This window comes from Miscanthus floridulus, chromosome 15 (genome assembly GCF_019320115.1).
Source record: "Miscanthus floridulus cultivar M001 chromosome 15, ASM1932011v1, whole genome shotgun sequence".
NCBI classification, from domain to species: Eukaryota; Viridiplantae; Streptophyta; class Magnoliopsida; order Poales; family Poaceae; genus Miscanthus; species Miscanthus floridulus.
The window spans coordinates 7,557,672-7,567,941 of record NC_089594.1 but is presented as its reverse complement, the minus strand read 5'-3'; the positions used below and the strand labels follow the sequence as shown (position 1 = coordinate 7,567,941).

At 48.2% G+C, this 10,270-nt stretch overlaps 1 protein-coding gene, 1 long non-coding RNA gene and 1 pseudogene across 2 annotated transcripts; 1 reads left to right on the top strand and 2 right to left on the bottom strand.

Moving 5' to 3' along the window:
• Positions 1–5,830: 5,830 nt before the first annotated feature.
• On the bottom strand, positions 5,831–7,312 carry LOC136506936 (uncharacterized). The gene is made up of 4 exons (XM_066501817.1): positions 7,247–7,312; positions 6,717–6,786; positions 6,032–6,556; positions 5,831–5,865 (listed from the first exon to the last, which is right to left on the bottom strand). The coding sequence occupies exons 1-4, from the start codon at positions 7,310–7,312 to the stop codon at positions 5,831–5,833; spliced, it is 696 nt and encodes a 231-aa protein (XP_066357914.1).
• Positions 7,313–7,695: 383 nt separating this feature from the next.
• Positions 7,696–8,788, top strand: LOC136508604 (uncharacterized). The gene is made up of 2 exons (XR_010772056.1): positions 7,696–7,798; positions 7,860–8,788. It is a non-coding gene; the product is annotated as an uncharacterized lncRNA (long non-coding RNA).
• On the bottom strand, positions 8,361–9,792 carry LOC136508603 (uncharacterized; annotated as a pseudogene).
• Positions 9,793–10,270: the final 478 nt, after the last annotated feature.

The following is a 10,270-nucleotide window of genomic DNA, read 5'->3' as shown; positions in this document are numbered from 1 at the left end:
CTATGGGATAGGTAGCTGAAGGTCAATTTTAGATTTCCATAGGGTAAGCACGAATTGGTAAAAAAATGCTATCAGGATGATGGGAGAGTCATTTCGACGTTGGAGGTCGGAGCTTAACACGAAGTATATCCAAAAGGGGTTAACTCCCTTCAACGAGTTCGGCAAAATAACTCCTAGTCAATGGGAGGAGCTCGTGGCTCAGAAGACTTCAGCGGAGGCATTGGAGCTCAGTGCTCGTAACACTGAGCTAGCGAAGAGGAACAAACACCTCCATCATCTAGGCCCCGGTGGCTACTATGCCAAGGAAGAGCAGTTTAGGAAGATGGATGAAGAGGCCACAGCTGCTGGAAATATCGATGTGACGAAGTTGAAGGTACGCTCAAGGAACTGGATATATGCGAGGAGTATAGAACCATCCGGCAGTAATCTTAAGTTTGATAAGCCGGAGACCCAAGAGGCGGTATCAAGGATACTAAAATATGCTGAAGACAAAGAGACGGGCTCATTCAATCCTTCCAGAGAGAGGGACGAGCTTAGCCTTGGCTTGGGAAACAAGGAGCACACAGGCCGCACCAGGGGGCTAGGGAAAAGGATGACCTGGAAGCAAGGATTTGAAGAGGACAGGCATATGTACAAGAAACATGGCCGAGACCGGGAGACTAGTCTTGAGCTCCAAGTGAAGGCTCTAGTTGCGAAGGCGCTGGAGGAGCAAAGAATGTCTATGGAGCCACGTATATTAGTGACGCCACCGGGAGAAGTGGCATTAGTTACCAGCCCTCCGAAAGTTCCTAGCAGCCAAGGTTCCACTGCAGCCACAACCTCAGTCGATCTCATACGGGAACCTACTAGTTGCACCTTGGTGTTTCTCAGCGGCCAGCAGAACACTGTGATGGAGGTGGCAACGGGTGTTGCACATCCTCCCGGTGGCTTATACCACAATAATAAGATATCGCCGGACTACACTAGGGTCGAGGTGCATACAGTGAAGCCCGAGTTCATGCAGTGGAGGATAGACTACGCAACTCCCGAGGGGCTGGTGTTACTCGGAGACGTTATGGGGCAGTTCATCCTCTGGCACAAACGGGACATTATATTGACTGCTTCTTTGCCGCCACCTCCCCCTCTCCCAAATTTGGAGCAAGTTGTTGAGGCCGGGGAGATATTTTCACCGTCTCGTGACCCCCACATTCCTGAGATGCCACATTCTTCCCCGCCTCCTATCGAGCATGTGCCTGATGAGATGTCACAACCTTCTCCAGCTCATACCGGGCAAGTGCATCATGAGATGCCATAGTCTTCTCAACAAGCACAATCGATACATGAACAACGAGTGCCTCCTGAAGAAGGTGATGCACAAGAAGATGAGGACGTGCCTGAATGGGAACTCCGAAAGAAGATTCCAATCCACATAAGGCCAGTTTATGTTCCGATCAAAGACGTCTCGTCGGTGTCCAAGTGGTATTCCCATGATCAGTTCAAGCCTGAAAACCAAGTTAAAAAAGTCCCATCACGGGGTTCTAAGGAGGCCGTCAGTAGCAAACTTCACCAAATTGCAAAGCAGTATCCAAATGTTGATGCCATAGAATGGTCAAAGGATTGCCCAAAAAATATGAAAGAGGCAAGCCCTTCCTACCAAACCGGGACATCAAGCGCCTACCACTTGGAATGAGAAGGTTCCATTATTGGTACTTGCGTGTTCTCCCAACGAGCATAGATATCATACAAGCATGCTTTCCCACCGGCACATTTGGAAGCCCAGCCGGGAAAATTGTCTTTGACTTCAATGACATGCACACATGCTTTCACCTGGGAGAAATGGAGATGAATCTAATTCGCACGTGGTGCCTGTAAGTCCTTGTCCTCCCAATATGATATGAATGTAATCTTTGAATTTTGTTGTAACTAACCCATGCCGTGATTTGTAGAATGCAAGTGCACATTGTCAAACAAATGCCAAGTGTGAAAGTCGGGTATGTAGACCCTCAAGCTATAGCCCAAACAAATTTTAATTACCCTAAACGGTGGACACTGGATGCCAAAGAGCTAGCAGCTGCAAAGACTCTTCGGGAGAAAGAGCGCATCCGTAGTGCGAAGCTAAGGGAAGAGTCCCTTAAGGTTGCGGCATACATTGCCTTGGCTTTCAAAAATCTCCAACACCACTCTACTATATGGCTACCATACAACTTCGAGTAAGCTCAACTCTATACTTAAAGCTTTGTTCGATATATTTCATTCGATGCAAAAGGGCTTATCTAGTTCTATGATTAAATCCATGCAGCAACCACTGGATTTGTATAGCCGTCGATGTCAGGAGGAGCATGGCATGGGTCTTTGATTCATTAGATAAGGACACGGTGACATACAAAGACTTCATATCGATTCTCAAGACGTATACATATCGACAATCCTCATTAGCTTATATGTTTGTATACATACTTGTAACGTTCACTTTTGGATACTAACAAGTTGTATTTGCTAAAATAATTCGAACAGGGCATTTAGGTTCTATGTCACTAATCATCATGGAAGGCATGATCCAGCAAGGAAGGAAAAGCTAGCTATAAAAACACTATGTGCGGTAAGTGTAACTTACTTCTTCAGTACTCCGTTACATGGCTGTCAAAAGCATTACTTAACATTTTCATATGCAAAACACACAGTGCCCCAAGCAGAAGCTTGGGAGTGTACATTGTGGATACTATATATGTTCTATGATGGGTAACACCGGTGCCTACAGGAGACACCCCTTAAGGGTAACTTTGAACCTCTTCACTCATAGTATAAAAACTTCGTAAATGGTATGAAATACTAAACTGAAACTTGTTTTCTTGTAGTGGAGAGAAGAGAAAGGAATGAAAAGAGACCCATACAAGGATGACCAACTCTTAGAGCTCGTCGGCGACCTTTGCAACTTCACATTGGACCAGATTGTACACGTCAGAGGCGCCTACCATGACCGAGAGTCTGACTTAGGTACAAATCCTCAGTACCAACACCTTCGTGAGACTGAAAGGCTAGCTCTAGGACGTTGATAACAATGTGTATGGAATTTATATATTTAATGATGGATTGAATATATTCATGTGAATTGGACTTGTAATTGTAGTTTATAGAATACTCTTATGCTTGTAGTCGTGGTCGCGGAGTGTTCGGCAACGCAAACGTTGGTCACGGGGCGTTCGGCAACGCGAACACGGTTTGGAACGTTGGTCGCGGGGCGTTCGGCAACGCGAACGCTGTTCGGAACGTTGGTTGTGGGACGTTCGGCAAAGTGATTTTGAATTGAAAATTTGATTTTTTTTGCGGGAAAACGTACTGTAGGGGCGGTGCTAGATTGAACCGCCCCTACAAATACCTGTTTGTAGGGGCGGCTGGTACTACAGCCGCCCCTACAAATCTATTTGTAGGGGCTGCTGGTAATAAGAGCCGCCCCTACAAACAGATTTATAGGGGCGGCTGGAAACACTAGCCGCCCCTACAAATCGATTTGTAGGGGCGGCCTAAGAACCGCCCCTACAAATGCATGATTTGTAGAGACCCTTGCGTAGGGGTGGCTGGGCAAACCGCCCCTACAAATGGTCTACAATCACCCCTAGAAATGCTTTTTGACGTAGTGTGAGCAGGGCAGGCAGGCGTGGCTAGGTGGCGGCGCGAGTAGGGTAGAGGCGGCACGAGTAGGGTGGGCTGGCGCAGCTAGGCGGCGGCGTGAGGACGACGGCGCCCGAGCAGGGCTGAGGGTGCGGCTAGGTAGTGGGAATGGCTGCAGGCGGCTGAGTCCGGCCAAGGGGCAGACGCACTACTATAGGCCGCATTTGTTGAGGTGGTTGGGCCAGCCGCCTCTATTCTTCCGTTACTAGAAATCGTTGATTTGTAGAGGCGGCTGCCCAGCCGGGCCTAGAAATAGGATGTCTTGAGGCGGCCGGCAACAATAGCCACCTCTACAAATCGTTTCTCAGAAATCATCCAAAAATTGTAAATCTGGCCAAAAACAGTAAAAAAAAGTCATGCGAAAAAAGCACACGCTGCGCGCAAGCTAGGATTCGAACCCCCGACCTATGGCCTCGTGTGTAACTTCTCTAATCACCCCACCCAAATGACAGTCATGTCCATAAGCCATATTCATTCTCCTCGTATTCTCTTTTCAGGATGTTAAAATGAGTATGTGGGACGCTAAACGAATTCAAATAAAAACGTTTTAAACTACAAAGTTGTAGATATCATCGAGATCTACAACTTCGGTTCTGGTCATTTCTCCATCTGAGATCATTTGAAAAAATTGCATTTCAAATGTGAAAAATTCAAACATAATTTTCCTTGGATAAATGATTTCAAATGAAAAAGTTGTCAACTATAAAATTGTATAACTCTTCGAGATCTATAAATTTAGTTTTTGTCATTTCTTCATCTGAGGTCATTTACAAAATTCAAATTTTACTATGCTGCACCTATTTTTAGAGGCGGCCCTAAATCCAGCCGCCTCTACAAATTGATTTTCAGAGGCGGCTCTAGATCCAGCAGCCTCTAGAAATCCATTTATAGAGGCGGCTACATCTAGAGCCGCCTCTAACGATTAGGTCATTTGTAGAGGCAGCTAAAAATAGTAATGGTGGTTCTGGGTTGGAATTGCTTTTCATTGTACTACTATGAGAAGAGGTTTTTGAGCCTCTTGTGACACTAAGATTCAAAAACCTGTAGTAGCAGTGGTGGTTCTAGGTTGGAATTGCTTTTCATTGTACTACTATGAGAAGAGGTTTTTGAGCCGCTTGTGATACTAAGATCCAAAAACCTGTAGTAATGTGGTTCTAGGTTGGAATTGCATTTTATTTTATTATACTGTGAGAAGCGGCTTTTGAGCCGCTTGTGATATTAAGATTCAAGAACCGTTTTAGTAGCCTTTGATTGTATCCGATAGGGATTTTTGTAATACTGCAACGAAGACAATTTATTTCACTTCTATACTAGTGCAATAAAGATATACAAAGTTCATAAATGCAAAAAAAGTTTGACTGCATGTATCATAGGCCTACACATAATTGCTTTTATGTGTAGGCCTATGATACATGCAGTCAAACTATTTTTGCTTTTATCAGCTATGTATGTCTTTATAGCACTACTATAAAAATCTCTATCATAATTTAGTTAAACAATTGTGATAGAGATTTATGTAGTATTGCCACATTGACATACATAGCTCATAAAATCAAAAATAGTTTGACTACATGTGTTATTGAAGTACACTTATTAGTTTGGGGCTCTTGCGTTTATACCCTGGTTTTGTATCGAAATTGTGATTTTGCCCCTATTTTTTTGACTTTGTGAATTTACCCCTACTGTGCCATTCACAAAGCACCACTTTGCTCCTGCTCCGTCATCCACCCCTAACGGTGTTAAACTTTGTACAAAAGGACATGAATGCCCATGCGATTTTGCCCCTGTTTGTTATGCCTAATTGTGATTTTACCCTGATTTGGAATTATACTTTTTTATTGTATGCCTAATTGCAGTTATTTGAACTCAGATTTAATATTGATAAATATTCAAAATTTTGGCAGCACCTTTACTATATTTTGCTGGCATCATGACAACAATACGAAGGATACTTCTTACCGAGCAATCATACCAAAAATAACGACGCAAAGGAAAATCCCTATGCTCCAATGTCGTCTAGGAGACTAAGATATATCCTGCCTTCTAACTGTAGAATTATTCAGGATACCAAAAAACCACCATCCCTTCTGCAGGGTTGAAGCAAGAACATGAAAAACTAGCTTGACCTTGAACCAACAAAATTGCATTTCAACAGGTGTGAGCTTGTATTGTTGCCCTGTCATCACTCCAGGTGCTCTCTGCTCGACACCTTTTGCTCTGGGATATGGGGATAAAAACTGCATTAGATTACAGTGACACTGTAGGGAGATTTGCAAAATGAAGGGAAAATAAATGCTGAAAGAATCAGTTTCACCGATACTTACACTGGCGAGAAGACATTTCACCATGCCCACTAAAACGACACATGACGGCGTTGGCATACTTCTGTTGATTCCACAGCTTGTAATTTTTCGCAGGGTATCCAGGAGGACCTGGGCCGGCAAGGCTGGGAGGAGCACGGGGATCGCCTCTTTAGGCACCGACGATGCAAGCTCCCGCGCCTTCTGCAGGTGAGCCTCGGCAACAGATGCAACCTTGAAAACTGCGTCTGGCAGTCTCTCGTCCATCCTGACCTCTGATCGGCCACCCTCCCGTGTGAGTAGGCCACATTCCTCAGCCACACTAGCTGGGATATAAGGTACCGTCCCTTGCTTATTTACATGGTGAGGCAGTGCCTTGAGCAGTAACAGAAGCCCGCTGGCTTTGCCGATGTGAGAGGCGGCGTGATCAGCGACGGTGGACTGTATCCCACCAGCCTGCAGGGTCATGTAAAGGATGGTGGACTGGGTGTCTTCCGCGTACCTCTCCAACTCAGCGCTCGTCTCGGGAATGGTGCCCTCGTCACGGTTGGCATCGTTTATCCTTGCCTCCACAGACCGCTTGAGCCAGTGCTTGCTCACCTTGTGGTCTGCAATGACCGAAGAGAGCGCCTGGGCAACGGGGTGCTCTACCAGCTTGTTGGCAAAGACCTAGTCGACGGCGTCCTTCCACCAGAGGAGGCGCATGAGGCCAGTCCGAGGGTCAGACTAGACGTCCATGGCCTTTGCCGTCTCGACGTTGAGGGCTGCCTGTAGGCTGCTGCTTGCTGCTGGCGTGCCACTCATGAGCCCTGCCTTCCTGTATCAGGAAGGAAGGTCCCTGCACGACACTGAAAAGGAAATGCAGAGTGTTAGATTAGATTCTGTGTATACAACAGCTGAGATTGGTAAACGTAAACCGAACAAGGTATGCTAAGTTACTGATAAAGGAAATGAAGAGGCAACATGAATTGAAAAGGAACCCCTGCTTCAGTTTCAGGTGTTCATAGCGCTAAATATATTAACCAAATATAAAGTAGGGAATTCGCAGGGAATTAAACATGACGTGTGCACCGGTAAATTGCAATTGGTCTGGGACATCCAGTGCGATCAACAATGCAGACGCAGCATATCGAGTGGAAAGAAATGTGGCAACATAGATGGACAAACTAACTGCATTTTTCATTTAGAACGAAATGAACCGCTGCTGGCTGAATCGATGGTGACCCAGCAGTAGCAGGTGGAAAGGCGACTGAGGATGGGAGACCGCTTGGCGTGGTGGCGGCTAGGGAGGTCATTACCGGGCACTGGAGGGTCAGAACCCCGGTGACAGCGGCCGGCCGCCGGAGGCGCACCGCGCAGCGCATGGATCTGCATCCTTAGGCGAACTAAGACTAGCATGTAGAGAGATGCGGCGCGATTCAGTGTCTAACAGAAGCAGGGAAGAGCACAGCAACGGAAAGAGGGAGGGACCCTTCTCTGAAGGGAAGCGTACCTGTGCGTCGCCGGAGTACCGGAGACGGGCGGCGGCGCGGCGCCGATGGGGATCAGCTCTGCCCGTGTTGCTGTTCGGGCGGCGGAGCCCTCGCGGTAGCCGGCGAGCGCGGCGGTGGCCGGCGAGCGCACGGCGCGGGCGAGCCCTCGCGGCCTCCGGCGAGCGCACGGTGCGGGCGAGCCCTCACGGCTGCGCCCCGGCCCGCTCCGCGTCCACGTCGCCAGGTGCCCCGGCAGCCGCGGCCAAGCACCGCCACCGCCCGCCCTGATGCCGCGACGCCCGCCCCCGCGTCCCGGGCCGCTCCGCGCCCACGTCGCCCCGATGCGGGGTTGCTGGAGCGCCATGACCGGCGGGCGAGGTCGCGAGGGCCACCGTCACGCCGATGCGGGGTTGCCGGAGCGCCATGACTGGCGGGCGAGGTCGCCGAGGGCCGCCGTCGCGCGGGCGCGGGGTTGCTGGAGCGCCATGGCCGGCGGGCGCAGGGGCGCGCGGCCGCGACGGTGCTCGGCCGCCGGTCTTCTGTCCGCAGCAGATAGCAATGAAGGGAACGAGCGGATAAGAATGAGGAGGAAGGGGTATTTCAGTCATTTCGCATCTGATTTTATGTGTTTTATTTTTTTTAAATCGTTTAATCAGCTTTGAAATAACGGACATCCAAACCAGGGGCAAACGGCTCCTTCGTTTCAAAATAACAGGGGTAAAATCACAAAGTTGAAAAAACAGGGGTAAAATCACAATTGAACCTCTGGACAGGGGCAAAAACACCGTTTTCCCTGTTAGTTTTTACTTCTGCCGTAGTGCCATATATGACGAGAAATAGTTTGGCTGCATGTGCCAATATATAAATAAAAATAGTTTGACTGCATGGATCCTGGAACTTCATTCGCTTTCCACTGCTGGATTATGCGCAAAATCAGCTTTCACGCCGCGTTGCAATGATGAGACTGCCCCCACGGCTCGCCACATGCATAGCAGAACTGGAATTCACACCTACATAATGAATTCAAGAAGTCATGTTGCCTTGAAAACAATTTTCTATCAACTTGATGTATGTACAAGAAAGCAAATTAACTGCTCGAAGTTACACCATCCAATCTAAAGTACCTAAATCAAACATTTTTAACTTTGATCTAGTTTATCGAATAATTAAATGTATCAACATCTACGACATCAAATTAGTTTCATTAAATCTACCAAGGAATATGTCCTAATTGCGTATTTATTTGTATTACGGTAGATAATACTATATTTTTCTATAAACCTAAAAGTTTGATTTAGAACGACAGAACTAAAAACTAAAACATCTTAGGTCTTAAATTCGCAACAAAGGGAGTCGATTTAGTTTCACCTGCAAGTTATGTGCACACAGCCGTCGCGTTTTGTCGACCAAGAACTTGCATTGGGGGCACCTCTTCCACTTCTCCCCCTTGGCCATCTCCAGCACCACTAAGTCCTCCTTCCCCTTGTCCCCTGGTGCTAATTGCCCATACTCGGCACAGCTAATGCCAGCGTGCCATGGCACGCGGCACCGTGCACAGAACAGCCTCCTGCACGCCGGGCACTCCGACTCCGGCACGTCGCCGCCGCGATCGTCCACCAAGATCTCCGAGCAGTCGTTGAAGGGGCAGTAGCAAAAGTTGCCGGCCCCCTCCACCATGGACATGCACAGTGCGGCGCACAAGGCCTCGAAAGCCTCGCCGGATATGATGCCTTGGATGAGTTCGGGGTCAAGGACGTTGCAGCAGTCCTCCCCGTCCCCCGGACACTTGACGTCGGAGATGCGGCCGCCTTGGGTCTTTGCGCTGATGTAGCCGGAGAGGCAGGCTGTGCAGAAGGCGTGTGCGCAGCCGCGACTTGCGTGGTGCAGGTGCGACGGTGGCACGTAGTCCAGGCAGATCTTGCAAGTTGCCACCGCAGTTGCGTCGTCTTCCCCGGTGGCAGGGGCTGCAACTGCAAGACGTGGCGGAGGCGAGGAGGAGGAGGAGGAGGAGCTATACTCAGCTACGGCAAGCACGGGCGTCTCAGCAGCTGCTGTGTCATTATTGGCAGTGTGCACGACGACGGCGCTATCAAGCTGCGGCATGAGCGATGATTGTGCCGCAGTCGCTGCCATGACAGAATTAACAATCACCGCCATGGCGGAGGAAACAATCACCTCTTGGAGCTGGAGTTCCGCGGCGTACTCCTCGTCGGATATCGCCATGAGCCCGGTGGCGTCTGCTTGGCTTATTCCTTGGCAAACTGCTATGAAGTACAGGTCGTCGGCAACCATGAGGTCAGCGTCGTCGCCAAAGGAAGAAGTGGCAGCCATCGATCAGCTTGTCAGCTTTGTGGGAGAAGAGGACGGCTACCTCTGGAACGTAGCTGTTTTCTGGTCTCCAGAATGGATGGACCCATCTATATGTAGAGCAACAAAAACGTACGGTAACATAACTGCAGGAATTAAGAGCCTCTTTCATGCCAGGACTAATTAATTGTTAGTCACCTAAACATTAGTACTAGGCCATCCAAACAGAGGAACTAATGAGTGAACTAATTTTTAGTCCACACACCTCAATTAACAACTAGTAGTCCATTGGTTGGCCATATCTAGCTAATAGGACTAAAAGGAGCCACTGGATTGAGAAATGGCATCACTGCCCTCCCCCTACACTATCTCCCCCCTTTTCTCTCTCCTCTCCCAGGAGATAAGAGTCTTTGTCTAGGAATACTACTAGCTACTAGTCAATGTATCCAAACAGTATAGGACTAAACTTTGGTCATCTAACGATTAGTTCTAATAAGTAGTGGATTAACAACTAGTGCTAGGTGATCCAAACATGTTGTTAGA